An 18,092-nucleotide genomic window follows, 5' to 3' on the forward strand; every position below is an offset into this window, starting at 1 on the left:
CCACAAAGTTGCTACAGAAGTCGGGTGTTCACAGATTGCTATATCCAAGCATATAAATGGAAAATTGTGTGAAAGGACCTGACCTAAACCTTATAAACAATTTGTGAGCTGTTTTCAAGAGCTTCAATAACACCTCAGCAGAGCCACTGAATAATCACCTTCAGGTCACACTTCAATAATGCAGTAATTCATGCAGAAGGAGCCCTGACCAGAGACTGAGTTCATATACTGTAGAGTATATGGGTATACTTCACAGAAGGCTTACATTTGTTTATTAAAAACATCTAAAATGAACTTTTATTAGAAACCGGATTTTAGGATTTCCACTGCACTATGTCCTTTCACTCAACTGTCTATTAATATGCTTGGATTCAGCACTATGTGAACTGCCAGGTTCTTTAGCAAGGACCTTTTGTAACTTACCCTCCTTGAGGAGGGTGTTAGTGACTGTCTGCTGGACTACTGTCAAGTCACCTCATGATTGCGTCGGCCAAAACTGAAACATACCATTTCTGTTATGTTATGATCCTTTTTTTTTATTGCTCCTATTCAGTATTGGGGTTTTCTAATAAAAACTGTTTTAGGTTTTCATTAGCTGCAAGTCAGTGTCATCAAAATTAACCAAACTAAAACAGCTCAAATACATCATTCTGTATTTAATGAATATATATAATAAATACCTTTACTTTTCTAAATTGATTCCTAAAACAAATGACCTTTTCAATGATAAATGATTCCAGAAATGAGTTTCCAAGCTTTTCAAAAGTAAAATTTTGAGTTTTTAAGCTTTTGTTATTGTGTCCAGCTAGTTTGCGCCTGCTGGCAGGAAAAGAAAACTTGTTTAAAAAGTAGTTGAAATGTGGTGAAAATCCCATTGACTCGTAAATACTACAAATACTGTATATGTAGGTATAGAGGCAGGTTGTAACAAATATTACCAAGTGCATTTCTTTTGTGTCTAATCTCAAAGTAAAAAAAAACTTTACAAATACAAATAAAGTCTGTAGAGGAGTTTCAGTGTGACTTTCTGTTTCTTTGTACATTCAACAAGCCAGCTATTTTAAGTTAAATTGGGGTTTGAGAGTCAAAAAATAAAATGTAATAAAAGTTCAATATTTTCTTAGTCATGTAAGACATATAAATAGAAAAATGGGATGTCCTAATTCTGCATTTTCTCTTTAAATAAAATGTTGTGACAGATCATCACAGCAGGACAACACAAACACCTATTACAACATATAAAAAGAAACATAATAATGCTACATGCATTGTCAACATATACTGGGCTGAAACCAAACGTGTGCTCGCTGTCACAGAGTAGACGAGAAGATCCCGGAGTGCAGCCTCACGCTCTTCCCTCATTGCCTGGCTGTGAATGTTTCCTCCTCAAACGAAGACAGCACCCGGATTCAAGTTCTGAGGTCTCAGTGGAAAAACAGAGCTAATAATTTTTGTGCTAATGTTTGCTGGTGGACAATGCCAAACAGGAGATCTGGGAGGCATGGCTCATTGTTCTGTGCTCTTTGAGTCTGTGCCTTCAGTAGCTTCGGAGCACAAGTTGTCTGTAAACTCCATCCAGGAGGCTGGGCTGGTTTAAAGCCGGGACTGCGTGTCCTACAGTGCGCTCCAAAATTATTGGCATCCCTGGTAGAAATGTGTTTTGCGTCTTTAAAGAAATGTGCCTTTTTTTGCAGTGGCATCATCTCACAATGACAAATTGAGAAAAATGAAACCTTTAGTTGTATTTAGAGGGTAAGAAAATCCCATCAGAGTCACACTGACTAGTTCTTTGGTATAGGGATAGCAAGGAAAAGGGGTAATTTTGTCTCTGGTTAACCATTACTGTGTTGATATGTTTTGGATAATTATTCTGTTATAATGCTCAATGACAAAAATGTCAGTTTTCCACTAGAGGCCAAAAGATTTCTTATCTAAAAGTTTCTGATATTTTAAATAGTTCATGGTCTTCTGCACTTCAACAAGGTACCCAGGGCCGTTGGTTAAATAACAGGCCCACAGCATCACAGATCCTCCACCTTATCTAACAGTAGGTGCTTTTCCTCATATTCAGATTAACCTAAAGTGTTCATTGCAAAAAAGCTCACTCTTAGTCTTATCTGAACACACCACACAGTTCCATTTAAAGTTCCAATTTTACAGATGTCACATGTTTACATTTGTCATAGTAGGACAGGAGGTGTTTTTTTCTGGAAAAATCTTTTTGACCAACATCAAGAAACACTGAGGGCTGTTTTGTTCGGACCACCTTTAGAGGTGGCCTGTAATGTGTTAATATCATGAATAAACTGAATGTGCTCCAATTTAAGGTTGGATTTTTCTCATTTATTCAGTGTGAAACTATGCTACTGCAATAAAAAATAGATTAACTTTAAGGCTTTTTACATGTTACACAATAATTGTGGAGGAGGCATTGTGTGCTAAATGAACTGTATGTGAATTAGTTGGACTAATATGGACTTCTGAAAACTGTTGACATTTATTACGATTTGTGGTTGCTTCAAACATGGATTAATTTAAAACTTGCGTATTGCTTGCCATGTTTAAAAGAAGAAAGGTAAAAACGTATTTTTCTCCTTTCATTCTCTAAGAGTAAGTTTCTTAAGGCAGGTTAAAAAACAAAACCTTTAATTTGATGGATTTTAATCCAGCAAAGGAAAAAATGAATCTGGGAAACCAATGTCAGCCCAACCTCGAACTAAATGCTGCATGTGTTCGTGTAGCTTGTTTTTGTGTGTGTGACTCTGAAACAGGAACAAACTCTTTGGTCCCCTTCTCACAGCTCAGAAGCTCTCGACGAAGCTGCCGGGAAACAAGCCGGTCTGTCCCGTCCTCTGCAGGGTGCCTTTGTACCACCCGTCCTCCCTCTTCTTATGAACAAACACCACGTCCCCTTCCCGCAGTTCAATCTCTGCCTCACTCTGAGGCGGGTAAGGAACGACCACGCGATACCTGCCAAGACATCATCACAGCCTTTACCAACTTTAAAAAAAAAATATTAAATTAGGGCAGATTACTAAAATTATAATGTTTTTAATGAATTTAGGAAAACTATTCTCACAAAGTATTTTCTGATGTTTAACTTTGTCTGTGGCAACATTCTTGTCACCTAAATATGCTGAATGTTTACACACATTTGTACTTCTGCCGTCATGCACACACAACAGATAAAGCAGTGTGCATTTTTTTCTATAAAAAATAAGCAACTACCCAGCTCTTTTTACAGTAATGATACACACTACTTGACACTACTTCATTCCACCCCAATGTTCTGTGACATAACTTTAGTCCCTGTACTTGTGCGTCTCTCTAGAGGCCAAAAAACGTGTGTGTAAAATCATGTTTGAGTATTAGTATTACATTTTTATTAAAGGTTATTTTGGTCAGTTCTAAAGATTTTAAAAATAAGTATAATACAGAGAAAGTTTATGTGTACAGTACAACACAAAGTACAACATAATTGCGAAGCTGAGGGACAGAGAATCATGGGTTTAATTTTTAATTTTATTTTACAAAAAACAATGTAAGAAGTATGGCGGGCTTTTGTTTTTAGTTCCCCTCCCCCTGATACCCATAAATAAAATTCATTGCAATAAACTGCCATCAGAAGTCACCAAAACACTACATTAAGTCCACCTATGTATAATTTAATCTCGGTAAAAACTACCGCTATTCCATGAATGTTCCAGAGGTTTGTTAGAAAACAGGAGCAAACATTGAAGAGGACAACAGCCAACATACCAAGGTCAACCTATGAGATCATTGGAAAAGGAGCCAAGAGGCCCATGGTAACTCTGAAGGATCTGCAGGGAATCTGTTGTTAGCCATGCATTCTGGGAATCTGGTCTTTATGAAGGAATTGCAAGAAAAAAGCTGCTGTTGGAAACAAAAAGTAATTAAAAACATCATTTCTAGAGTCTGACACAAACCATACAGAGGACATAAACGTGTCCTATTTGACTGACAGACACAGCTTCTTATGTGGGAACAGGGATGCTTGTTAGAAAGAATGCGAATGTGAATGAAGCTACATATTGGTTGCTCCTGGAAGAAAGCGTGTTGAGGGCTGCAAAGGACTTGAGACTGTGGTGGAGGTTCAGCTTCAGGGAAGGACGATGCATGACGATGATTTAGATCAAACCATATTCATGTGTGAGGGCGGAAATTTAAAAAAAGACTTGCAGCTGTAATTGCAGCAAAAGATGTTGCTACAAAGTATGAGATGAATGGGGCAAGCCACACCTTTTAGATTTTGATTATTTTGAAACTTTTTAAATCCATTTTTATATTTTACTTCACAATAATTCTTATTATTCTTATTATTATATCACATAAAATACCGTATAAATACCATAAAAATACACAGAAGTCTGGGGTTGTAATTTGACATAAACAGAGATTGCAGCTAATGGATTTAAGTGTCCCATCCAGAAAACCTTAGTTGTATTTTTGATCTAGAGGCTCACGAAAGTGCCTCTGGGTGCCTCTAACTGTTTTCATTCAGTCATGCTTTAGTCATCACTTAATCTCTCAGGACTACTTTAAATCCTGCTGCCAAATTCCTCTTACCAGAAAGTTGCTGTCAGAAAATATTTCCTGTTATTTGTTGATGTGGGCTGATGAGCAAGCCTTTAAAAGTGCTGTTGCTCAGCTAGAAGTATCTGTATCTGTACATTTACTGTGCACTTGTGCATGGTTTTCGCAGACCCACCTCTCTCTCGACAAAGGTTTGGGCTCAGGCCGGAGGACCATTATAGCGCTGCCAGCACGTGTTGCTGGAGGCGACATGGGGAAGTTGGTGTCCAGGGAACCGGACTTCCTGTGCAGAGGCTCCAACCCTATTGCCCCCGCCATGTCGCTCTCGATTGGGCACGAGCCGGCTCGGCCCTGTGACGCCATCGGACAGGAGCCCGAGCGGCCGTGGTGATGAAGGTGGTGAGGGTGGTGGGTTGGCTCGGTGGCCCCAGCCCCCTGGCCTGCCAGCAAGGGGTCATGTGTGGGTGGAGAGGAAGGGGGTGAGCGTGGTTTCTTTTTGGCTGCAGCCACTGACAAGAGCTTTAGCAAACCTGCTGCTTTTCTCTCCTTCTGAGGATGGACAGATAAGGACAGAGAGAGGGAAAAATAAAGTCAGGGCTGGAAATTTTACACAAAGTAAGATTCTAATAAAATATGAATTAAAGAGACAATAAAACACAGAAAATACAGACACAGGCAAGGTTCACCTTATTTCCAGTATTTCATCAAAACTAATTATTTAGGACTTGGCATATTAAATATATTAAAATATATTAAAAGTGAACTGCTGTAGATTTCAGAGCTGGCTAAACCTAAATCTACTCCGACAAGACAATTCACATTATTGCCAACGTTCTATTCTCTTATGACATATTCCATGTACATTTTATAAATCTGAACATCACCAAAAAGCTGAAAGATTTCAACTATTCAAATAAATTTTGAAGAGGAATCCATATATTGTATAGATTCACTACAAAGTAATATATTTCACTTTATTTGGATCATTATAGCCTTTTGCAAAAAAAAAAAAATCTCAAAATTTAATCTCAAACTCACATAAAAAATTATTCTTATTACAGAAATTTGAGCCAACTGAAATGTACACTACTCAAAAAAATAAAGGGAACACTCAAATAACACATCCTAGATCTGAATAAATTAAATATTCTCATTGAATACTTTGTTGTGTACAAAGTTGAATGTGCTGACAACAATATCACACAAAAATCAAATTTATTAACCAATGGAGGCCTGGATTTGGAGTCACACACAAAATTAAAGTGGAAAAACACACTACAGGCTGATCCAACTTTAATGTAATGTCCTTAAAACAAGTCAAAATGAGGCTCAGTATTGTGTGTGGCCTCCACGTGTCTGTATGACCTCCCTACAACACCTGGGCATGATCCTGATGAGACGGCAGATGGTCTCCTGAGGGATCTCCTCCCAGACCTGGACTAAAGCATCCGCCAACTCCTGGACAGTCTGTGGTGCATCGTGACGTTGGTGGATGGAGCGAGACATGATGTCCCAGATGTGCTCAATCAGATTCAGGTCTGGGGAGCGGGCGGGCCAGTCCATAGTTTCAATGTCTTCATCTTGCAGGAACTGCTGACACACTCCAGCCACATGAGGTCTATCATTGTCCTGCATTAGGAGGAAGCCAGGGCCAACCACAACAGCATATGGTCTCACAAGGGGTCTGAGGATCTCATCTTGGTACCTAATGGCAGTCAGGCTACCTCTGGTGAGCAGATGGAGGGCCATGCGGCCCTCCAAAGAAATACCATCCCACACCATTACTGACCCACTGCCAAACCAGTTATGCTGAAGGATGTTGCAGGCAGCAGATCGCTCTCCACGGTGTCTCCAGACTCTGTCACGTCTGTAAATGGTAAATGGTAAATGGTAAATGGTAAATGGACTGAACTTATATACCGCTTTTCCAGTCATACAGACCGCTCAAAGCGCTTTACACTAGAGCCACATTCACCCAATTGCACTCACTAACGCTCACACATTCATACACCGATACACAGATCGGTAGGCAACTTGAGGTTAAGTGCCTTGCCCAGTGGCACATCAACCTATGGCAGGAGGAAGTTGGAATTGAACCCACAACCTTCTCGTCACGTCTGTAACATGTGCTCAGTGTGAACCTGCTTTCATCTGTGAAGAGCACAGGGCGCCAGTGGTGAATTTGCCAATCCTGGTGTTCTCTGGCAAATGCCAAGCGTCCTGCACGGTGTTGGGCTGTGAGCACAACCCCCATATGTGGACGTCGGGCCCTCATACCTTCCTCATGGAGTCAGTTTCTAACCGTTTGTGAGACACATGCACATTTGTGGCCTGCTGGAGGTCATTTTGCAGGGCTCTGGCAGTGCTCCTCCTATTCCTCCTTGCACAAAGGTGGAGGTAGCGGTCCTGCTGCTGGGTTGTTGCCCTCCTACGGCCTCCTCCATGTCTCCTGGTGTACTGGCCTGTCTCCTGGTAGCGCCTCCAGGCTCTGGACACTACGCTGACAGACACAGTAAACCTTCTTGCCACACCTCGCATTGATGTGCCATCCTGGATGAGCTGCACTACCTGAGTCACTTGTGTGGGTTGTAGAGTCCGTCTCATGCTACCACGAGTGTGAAAGCACCATCAACATTCAAAAGGGACCAAAACATCAGCCAGAAAGCTTAGGTACTGAGAAGTGGTCTGTGGTCCCCACCTGCAGAACCACTCCTTTATTGAGTGTGTCTTGCTAATCGCCAAAGATTTCCCCCTGTTGTCTATTCCATTTGAACAACATCATGTGAAATTGATTGTCAATCAGTGTTGCTTCCTAAGTGGACAGTTTGATTTCACAGAAGTTTGATTTACATGGAGTTATATTGTGTTGTTTAGGTATTCCCTTTATTTTTTTGAGCAGTGTGTATTCAAATACCTGACAGACAAAACAAATTTATGTGTTTTAATATTGAACTGTGCCTATTTATTAGATTCGCTATTTTTTGCTATTTTCAGTATTGGGAAGCAGAAAGATATAAGAAGCTATTTAAAAGGAAACTGTCTTCTACTACATGTTTTAGGTTCATTAAGGTTTCTAGCTTTTTTCAACCTGAGCTTTGAAAAACTGTGGATTTTGAAATGTTGACAGTCTTTTGGAAATTTAGGAGTTAAAATAAGAATCTGTGTTCAGTAGGAAATACACAGAGAGTTTCAGTTTTGCTAGCCATGCTGGTTGCTAATAACACGTTTAAATAGTCTGCCCCAAACAATTTTTTGTCATAATTATTAAACCACGTTTTACAGTGGCTGCTATCCCACACAGAAGGTTCAAAGTTACCTCTTCTTCTGGTAAAAACAATTAATGGCTGCTCAAGTTCCTTTTATCTTCTCATTTTGTTGTTCTTAAGAAGGTATTGGATTAGTCTAAAAACAGTATCAGCAGGTCAAAGTTATTTTGGCCACAAAACTGATGGGTGTATCTGTAGTCTACATTCCTTCTTTCATACAGATAGCAAAACTGGGAACCATGCAATGTGAAATGTGTTTACAAACACAAGCAGATTTACAGGTCCTTCTCAAAATATTAGGATATTGTGATAAAGTTCATTATTTTCCATAATGTAATGAGGAAAATTTAACATTCATATATTTTAGATTCATTGCACACTAACTGAAATATTTCAGGTCTTTTATTGTCTTAATACGGATGATTTTGGCATACAGCTCATGAAAACCCAAAATTCCTATCTCACAAAATTAGCATATCATTAAAAGGGTCTCTAAACGAGCTATGAACCTAATCATCTGAATCAACGAGTTAACTCTAAACACCTGCAAAAGATTCCTGAGGCCTTTAAAACTCCCAGCCTGGTTCATCACTCAAAACCCCAATCATGGGTAAGACTGCCGACCTGTCTGCTGTCCAGAAGGCCACCATTGACACCCTCAAGCAAGAGGGTAAGACACAGAAAGATATTTCTGAACAAATAGGCTGTTCCCAGAGTGCTGTATCAAGGCACCTCAGTGGGAAGTCTGTGGGAAGGAAAAAGTGTGGCAGAAAACGCTGCACAACGAGAAGAGGTGACAGGACCCTGAGGAAGATTGTGGAGAAGGGCCGATTCCAGACCTTGGGGGACCTGCGGAAGCAGTGGACTGAGTCTGGAGTAGAAACATCCAGAGCCACCGTGCACAGGCGTGTGCAGGAAATGGGCTACAGGTGCCGCATTCCCCAGGTCAAGCCACTTTTGAACCAGAAACAGCGGCAGAAGCGCCTGACCTGGGCTACAGAGAAGCAGCACTGGACTGTTGCTCAGTGGTCCAAAGTACTTTTTTCGGATGAAAGCAAATTCTGCATGTCATTCGGAAATCAAGGTGCCAGAGTCTGGAGGAAGACTGGGGAGAAGGAAATGCCAAAATGCCAGAAGTCCAGTGTCAAGTACCCACAGTCAGTGATGGTCTGGGGTGCCGTGTCAGCTGCTGGTGTTGGTCCACTGTGTTTTATCAAGGGCAGGGTCAATGCAGCTAGCTATCAGGAGATTTTGGAGCACTTCATGCTTCCATCTGCTGAAAATCTTTATGGAGATGAAGATTTCATTTTTCAGCACGACCTGGCACCTGCTCACAGTGCCAAAACCACTGGTAAATGGTTTACTGACCATGGTATCACTGTGCTTTTGTGAGATAGGAATTTTGGGTTTTCATGAGCTGTATGCCAAAATCATCCATATTAAGACAATAAAAGACCTGAAATATTTCAGTTAGTGTGCAATGAATCTAAAATATATGAATGTTAAATTTTCATCATGACATTATGGAAAATAATTAACTTTATCACAATATGCTAATATTTTGAGAAGGACCTGTATTAAGGCTGGCTGTTGAGAGTGTACATGGGAAATTTTGCTGAAACAATGTAGCTTAATGATCTTCCAAACAACATTTTACAGTTCATTTCATTGACTGACATTCATTACCCAGTCATGGTAACGATTGTTTGGTGAAGCAAAATTAGCTGATACATTCATCTGTCATATGCAGAACAAACAACCAAATCAACTAGACTGATGTCAGTAGTTGGCATTCTTCCCAAGTTCCTGTTAAAACAACCTACACAGCGTAGCTCATGGAGACCAAAACAAAAAGCATCACCGCAAACAATCCACATTCCTCAATTGCAGCTTTAGCACAGAGGAGGGATGCACATAAACAAGTGTTCAACAAAGCACTCAGAAAGAGTGTGAAAACATTTTGTCTCAGCAGGATTACAACCAAGAGGCAACTGCATCCCCTGCTCTCCAAAGATAGCTTTCCCTGTTATCTTTGAAGAGAATTCACTCCAAAAATATGTACTTTTCTCCAAATACAGACATTTTAGTGTTTCCTGTCTGCTGTCTCCTAATCAAACACAAAGCTTTTATTGCTCGCTGTCAGAATAATGTACAGCTGCTTGGAGTGTGGCATGGTAGTAAAACATGCACACACACAAGCAAAAACGCTCAGAGCTATGGCAGCACACATTTTCTTCCTGTAAAAATAACACTGACTGAATGCTAATTTCAGAGATGGAAGTGAGGACAGTGATGTAAACAATACCAAACAAACAGAAAATGGTCAAATTGAAGATGCATTTAATACAGACAGAAGAAAAAAGAAAAGCAGAAGGGAAGAGAAGAGAATAGAAGAAAAGGGGGTAGAAAGTAGAAGATAAAGAGAACAGATGTGTCTAGAGAGAGAAAAAGAAGAAGGGAGGTGGATGGTGGATTAAAAATGGCACAAAAGTGAATAATCACTCCCTCTTTTCTTTCATCTGCTGTCTTAAAGGCTTAATCTGCCTCCTGTGATTTGCTGTGCTTTTCTATCACTGTCTGTTCACGGACATTTATTTATTGAGTGAGCACACACTCGCACATGCGTGCTGGTGCTGTTTTTAAATAAACCACCAGAGAGCAGCATTCACTCATATGTAAATGCCTCAGCATCATTTAGCTTCACCTGTTTGTTTTTGTGCTGTTTTCTTTAATATATAATGTAAGAAACACATGTCAGCACAATTACAATATAGAAAAAGGGTTCTATTTTACATGAAGTGTGCACTGGAGTTTTACCTCCATGTTTGAAAAACAAGAGCACACAGCTCAGGGTTGATACAATTAGTGGAGAGGATGATGGATAAAGGGAGGAAATCCAAGTAAAGTCCAGGAATGAAATAGGATAAAACCTGAAGAACTGTTTAATTTTTAGGGATTACACCAACCTCATGTCTTAACAGTTCTGTGGACCAAGCTGGAAACATTTCATAACTCTTTTCAAGTTCAATTGGACACACAGTATTTTTTTTTAAGAAATACAAAAGAAAACATAAAAAGCAAGATATATGCAACACAGTTCAGTTTAAAAGGAAACTAAAGCATGTAATATCTAAACCTTCTCCACCACGTTTCTAGGCATGTGGCACACTTTTCGGGCCCTGAAATCCTCAGAGCACTCTTGACAGCTTTTTTCCTTGGCAGCTGCCCTGTGAGTATAGACTATTTGGAAACTGGTGTGCAGCATCCAGACCAGTATGGTCTGTAACAGCAGCTGCGCTCCAGACAGCGTGTCAAACACAGATTTAACCTAAAGTGTCAGCATAGCTGCTTTTTCATTTCCTCTGAAGCAAAGTGTGACTGTGTGAGGGTCACACTAAAGTCCCGACCCAATATCTCTTCTTTCCTGCGCTCAAAGCAGCCAAAACATAAAATGACAGTAAGATATGGACACCTGTTAATCTTAAAATGATGACATGTTTGAGGAGATTATGAGCATATTTGGCAGAGGGGGAATTCAGATTTGAAATATGAATTCATGACTTTGTGACAGGGTTCCACACATTTTATTTATCAATTATCATTATTTTTCAAGATTGTAAATTGTTCTAAAGCACACTGACAGAGGGATGAAAAGATGGATGATGGACAAAGAAACGGAAGGATGGACGGATGGATTAAACGGTTTGACAACGGGATAGGAAAAATGTCAGGAAATACAAATCCTTTTCAATGCTCCTCCTTCCAAATGTATCCAGAAAAGATAATTAAATTCCAGACCTTTCTAGACTCCTGTGTTGAGTTCAAATGAGTAGATAAAATAATTATCAACCCAACATTTTGTAATATGATCAAAATGTGGGATATAACTCTGAGTTGAGCTTTCACAGAAAGATTCCAGGCCATCTCTGATGTAAACAAAGCCTCTGCATGCTGTTCCACAGTCAATGAGCTGTTTGTCAGGCAGCCATGTAGTTAGATTAGCTGTCCCAAAGAGTGAGGCCAACAGTGAAACAAATGGAGCTGAGACAAATGCAAGCTTTCCGCGACATCCTTCACTTCTGGTGCACGAGGGTCCGCTGAGCAGTTGTACCACAGCCTTGGGCAAATGACACTAAGCAAGTCTACACATGGAGTGCGTGCACATTCGCATATGTAAAACTTGTACAATACAGGCCCACAAAAACAAGAAGGATAAGGAGTAGTTGAATAAAAACTTTTTTGAACTTGGCATTGGCAAGTTAATTTAATCATAAGGGGTAGGATATACAAGAGGAAAACAGTGTCTGGAGTCAAGAACAGTCAGATTAGTACAAGGTATTGCCTTTTTAATACTGTTCTTGTTATGTATTCTCATTCATAAACATTAATACCAATTGTGAATGTAGGTAAAGTGTTGAGTGTGCTGTACATGTTGACATAAAAGATGTTTGCTATTTTCAAGGCCCTGTGGTTTTGATTTCTTTTTCAAAAACAGTAATAGTTAATAGTCGTTTCCTTAGTTTCTGGTGAAAATAAAAGTCAATAACTTATAATATGTAATTCTGGTGAGAAGTTGTCTTTAAATTATGACTGGGCATAAGCCTTACCTTCTCCACTTTGGGTGCCAGGGCGCCTTGGATGGGAGCATGGGAGGGACCAGGAGAAGGCGGCTGCAACGGACTGGCTGGCTCACCGTTGAGGAAAACTGCTGAGATATTGGGAGGTGTGAGACAGGAGAGAGGGGAGGCGAGGGGGAGGATGGGCCGTGAAGCCGGGGAGGAGAGCGGGGAGGGGCCTAAGCTAGATGCTGGAGACACCATGGAGAGAGGACGACCTGAATGGCCAGGGCAGCGTGAGGGAGAGGAGCTTTGAGGACGCAGAGGGGAGCTAGCCACAGCGGGGCGCTCTGGACTCCCAGCAGGAGGACTGTGGACTAAAACACAAACAAAGGCATTTGTTATTCTAAGATAGATGAAATGAGGATATAATTGTCTGACAATTATATTTAATAAGCTGTCTTGTGATTTGCTGTTGCAATCATAAAGGCATTTTTTGTTTTAGTACCTTCACATTAACACACACTTCTTCTATGGTAACTGAATTGTGCATTTAAGTAAGAGGTGTTTTGTGAGTTATGCAGTCAGGAAAGGAATGGTCACTTTATACACTAATAAAAACAGCAGTAGGAAATTCACATTAAATGTACATTTGGTCTGTTAAAAAGACAAAAAGGAACCACCTAATAATCCTAAAAGCTAAGCCAATTTAGCTAAAGATGTGTCAATGGAATGGACCCACAGGATGATTCTACCAGCGTTATGCTTAACAGCTGGTAGTGTTCTTAGGTGTAAAAACTTGACTGTGTTGATTCTTGGAAAATGTTCCAAAAAAGCAGGGATAGGGCCATGTTTACCACATCACTGTCATACCTGCTTGTGTTTTGAGTTCTTGAGTTTGTGTTTTGTTATTTTACCTGGTCTAGTCCTTTGTTTTCTGTCTCCCTGCACCCCAAGCCCACACCTGTTCTGTGTTTTCCCCTGATTGTCTGGTCACGTGTATCATTGGATCCCCCTGCTGTCCAGTTTTGTATTTAAGCCCGTTTGTTTCCTTTGTTCCCCGTTGGTTCCTTATGTGTTGTTTGTGTTTGTGTGCTCGCCTGGTACCCTGTCCGTGTCCAGCCATGAGCAATAAAGTGTCGTCTTACCTGCAAACTTCGAGCTTCAGGAGTTCTTCCCCGCATATTGGTCCAACAGAAACCCACATTATGACAATCACCTTTCCTTTTAACAACACTCAATAAGCATTTGGGATCTGAGGACACTAATTGTTGAAGCTTTGTAGGTGGGATTCTTTCCCATTCTTGCTTTATGTACAGTCAGGGTCTCTGTTGTCATATTTTGTGCTTTATAATGCACCAAACATTTTCAATGGGAGACAGGTCTGGACTGCACTCTTTTACTACGAAGCCATGGCGTTGTAACACGTAAAGAATGCGGCTTGCCATTGTCTTACTGAAATAAGCAGGGATGTCCCTAAAAAAGACGTTGCTTGTATGGCAAGATATGTTGCTCCACAACCTGCATGTACCTTTCAGCATTAATGGTGCCTTCACAGATGTGTAATTACCCATGGCATCACAATCAGAATCAGAAAAAATGTATTGCCAAGTATTGCTTCACATGTACGAGGAATTTGCTTTGGTTGTACGGTGCTACACACAGACAAACATACAGCTGACATAAATACATTTGGAAATATGTAGTTAAAAACCAAAACAAGTTGTGTAGGAATGTTATGGAAAAATAGAGCACCGTGGCAAATATTAAAAATATACAATAACAACAATATAAATTTAAATGAAATAGTATTTACATGTGGTGAGATATTAATACTATTTGCAAGGGGAAAGTGTCATTGGGGGACCAGGGCCTTGTTAATGAGGCTAGCTGCAGACGGGAAGAAGCTGTTTTTGTGGCAAGAGGTTTTGGTCCTGATGGACTGCAGCCTCCTGCCAGAGAGGAGAGTCTGAAACAGTTTGTGTCCAGGGTGGGAGGGGTCAGCTGTAATGGACGCTAACACACCCCCAGATTCTGGCTTTTGAACTTTGTTCTGACAACAATCCAGATAGTCCTTTTCCTCTTTGGACCGGAGAACACGACATGCATGCTTTTGGAAAACAATTTAAAACGTGGACTCATCTGATCACAGCACACGTGTCCATCTCAGATGAGCTCGAATCCAGAGAACCGAGCTGGGTGTTGTTGATAAATAGCTTTTGCTTTGCATGGTAGAGTTTTAGCTTGCTTTTGGAGAACCCACATGGTACTATACATCACAGAATGATGTTGGTTTTTATTGCAGTACCTCCTGAGGGGTCTAAGGTCACGGCTATTCAATGTTAGTTTTCGGCCTTGCCGCTTACATGCAGAGATTTTTCCAGATTTTCTGAATCTTATGACGATATTATTGACTGCAGATGATGAAATCTAAACCTAAATTCGTTGCAATTGTATGTTGAGAAATGTTCTTCTTAAACTGTTAGACTATGTGTTCAAGCAGCAGAACCTAGCCACCTTCCTTGTTTGTAAACAGTTGAGCCCTTTGGGAATGCTCCATTTACAGGTCCTTTTTTACAGGAAAGTCGTGGAATGCTCAAAAAACACCTGTTTGGAACATTCCACAGGTTAACAGGTTAATTGGAAAAAGGTGAGTGTCATGATTGGGTATACAGGTCCTTCTCAAAATATTAGCATATTGCAATAAAGTTCATTATTTTCCATAATGTAATTATGAAAATTTAACATTCATATATTTTAGATTCATTGCACACTAACTGAAATATTTCAGGTCTTTTATTGTCTTAATACGGATGACTTTGGCATACAGCTCATGAAAACCCAAAATTCCTATCTCACAAAATTAGCATATTTCATCCGACCAATAAAAGAAAAGTGTTTTTAATACAAAAAACGTCAACCTTCAAATAATCATGTACAGTTATGCACTCAATACTTGGTCAGGAATCCTTTGGCAGAAATGACTGCTTCAATGCGGCGTGGCATGGAGGCAATCAGCCTCTGGCACTGCTGAGGTCTTATGGAGGCCCAGGATGCTTCGATAGCGGCCTTTAGCTCATCCAGAGTCTTGGGTCTTGAGTCTCTCAACGTTCTCTTCACAATATCCCACAGATTCTCTATGGGGTTCAGGTCAGGAGAGTTGGCAGGCCAATTGAGCACAGTGATACCATGGTCAGTAAACCATTTACCAGTGGTTTTGGCACTGTGAGCTGGTGCCAGGTCGTGCTGAAAAATGAAATCTTCATCTCCATAAAGCTTTTCAGCAGATGGAAGCATGAAGTGATCCAAAATCTCCTGATAGCTAGCTGCATTGACCATACCCTTGATAAAACACAGTGGACCAACACCAGCAGCTGACACGGCACCCCAGACCATCACTGACTGTGGGTACTTGACACTGGATTCTGGCATTTTGGCATTTCCTTCTCCCCAGTCTTCCTCAAGACTCTGGCACCTTGATTTCCGAATGACATGCAGAATTTGCTTTCATCCGAAAAAAGTACTTTGGACCACTGAGCAACAGTCCAGTGCTGCTTCTCTGTAGCCCAGGTCAGGCGCTTCTGCCGCTGTTTCTGGTTCAAAAGTGGCTTGACCTGGGGAATGCGGCACCTGTAGCCCATTGCCTGCACACGCCTGTGCACGGTGGCTCTGGATGTTTCTACTCCAGACTCAGTCCACTGCTTCCGCAGGTCCCCCAAGGTCTGGAATTGGCCCTTCTCCACAATCTTCCTCAGGGTCCGGTCACCTCTTCTCGTTGTGCAGCATTTTCTGCCACACTTTTTCCTTCCCACAGACTTCCCACTGAGGTGCCTTGATACAGCACTCTGGGAACAGCCTATTCGATCAGAAATTTCTTTCTGTGTCTTACCCTCTTGCTTGAGGGTGTCAATAGTGGCCTTCTGGACAGCAGTCAGGTCGGCAGTCTTACCCATGATTGGGGTTTTGAGTGATGAACCAGGCTAGGAGTTTTAAAGGCCTCAGGAATCTTTTGCAGGTGTTTAGAGTTAACTCGTTGATTCAGATGATTAGGTTCATAGCTCGTTTAGAGACCCTTTTAATAATATGCTAATTTTGTGAGATAGGAATTTTGGGTTTTCATGAGCTGTATGCCAAAATCATCCGTATTAAGACAATAAAAGACCTGAAATATTTCAGTTAGTGTGCAATGAATCTAAAATATATGAATGTTAAATTTTCATCATTACATTATGGAAAATAATGAACTTTATTGCAATATGCTTATATTTTGAGAAGGACCTGTATACCCAATCATGACACTCACCTTTTTCCAATTAACCTGTTAACCTGTGGAATGTTCCAAACAGGTGTTTTTTGAGCATTCCACGACTTTCCCAGTCGTTTGTTGCCCCTGTCCCAGCTTTGTTGGAATGTGTTTAAATTCAGAATGAATATTTGCAACAAAAACAATGTTTATCTGTTTGACCATTAAACATCTTGTCTTTGTAGTGTACTCAGTTGCATATAGGTTGAACAGGCTTTGTGTTTTAATTCACGTTTCTTCACGGAAAAGACCTAGAACATGATGCTGCCACTGTCAAGGCTAACATTTTCTTTTAGTTTGAAATACAGAACAGTATATGATTCAGATTAAATGCATATTTGTTGAGTCAAAACACATGACTAAAAGAGGCTGACCCAATTTGTCCAACGAAGTGTCAGTTTTCTAGTCAAATTCAATTATAATTAACGTTCTTAACAATGAGAATTTTCTCCTCATCAATAAAGTACATAAAAGAATCCCATGGGAAGTTTAAGACATCTTGAGTTTAAAACAGCATTCTAAACCCTTAAACTGTAAAAGCTTAAATAGGTCACTTAAAATAAAAATCCACATAAACAGAAAGACATAAAAGACAAACAGTTGGGTTTTCAGCCACCTGCTCTGCTGCAGTAGGCTACTAAAAAATCCCTCAGAGAGGTGAGATAGTCATGTGATAAAACCACTAAATGCCAGAACTATGCACATACTTTATTTTGTAATCGAGACCAGATGTGTGGTTTTGTGTGTGTGTGAGAAAGACACAAACAAGAGAAAACAGAGGAAAAAAGTGGAAAGAAGTGGGGAGAAAAATGAGAAGCTCTGTCATTACGCCTCCATAAAACAAAAAGCACAGTGATGTCATTCAGCTGTGTGCTTGTCAGTTTGTGAGTTCACTTGTGTATATGTATGAACGTGGGAGTGCACACGTCTGTATGTGTGTTATTCTTGGCAGTGTTCTCTGAATGTGTACTCTCCAGCCTTCCCAAAGAGACCTTCCCCATTATTTTCTCAGAGGGAGAAAGAAACGACACAAAGAGAAGGAGAGAAAGGGGCATTGAAGAGATGAATAGACTCTGAGTGGAAAGCAAGGTTGATATGATCTAGACCTTGTACTGGTGCAACTGTGTTTGTGTGTGTATATGTGTGTGTGTGTGTGTGAGAGAGTGTGTCTGTGATTGCTCGTAGCACAAATAGTAACATGGAAAGATCAGAGCACAGTTTTTCTGGGTGTTTTTTTAGTTGTGGGCTTAGCTTGTATGTTTGCAGGGATAGAGTAACACCGTCATGTTGCTAAATCATCCTGAATAACAACATGTTCTTCAGCACATTTTTAACAGATCAACCAGCTGATGACACATAAAATCAGCTGTTTAGACGTAGATCATTTCCCTCAAAACACACCAAACAATACCA

At 40.5% G+C, this 18,092-nt stretch overlaps 1 protein-coding gene across 1 annotated transcript in view; it reads right to left on the reverse strand.

Moving 5' to 3' along the window:
• Nucleotides 1-641: 641 nt before the first annotated feature.
• LOC124871981 (E3 ubiquitin-protein ligase SH3RF3-like) overlaps nt 642-18,092 on the reverse strand; it is a 170,260-nt gene continuing 152,809 nt past the window's right edge. Inside the window, 3 exon segments of the mRNA XM_047371630.1 lie at nt 642-2,970; nt 4,730-5,103; nt 12,428-12,753. Coding sequence (XP_047227586.1) covers nt 2,802-2,970; nt 4,730-5,103; nt 12,428-12,753 — 869 coding nt within the window. The 3' untranslated portion in view covers nt 642-2,801.

The sequence above is a fragment of the Girardinichthys multiradiatus genome, chromosome 7 (assembly GCF_021462225.1).
Source record: "Girardinichthys multiradiatus isolate DD_20200921_A chromosome 7, DD_fGirMul_XY1, whole genome shotgun sequence".
Lineage (NCBI taxonomy): Eukaryota > Metazoa > Chordata > Actinopteri > Cyprinodontiformes > Goodeidae > Girardinichthys > Girardinichthys multiradiatus.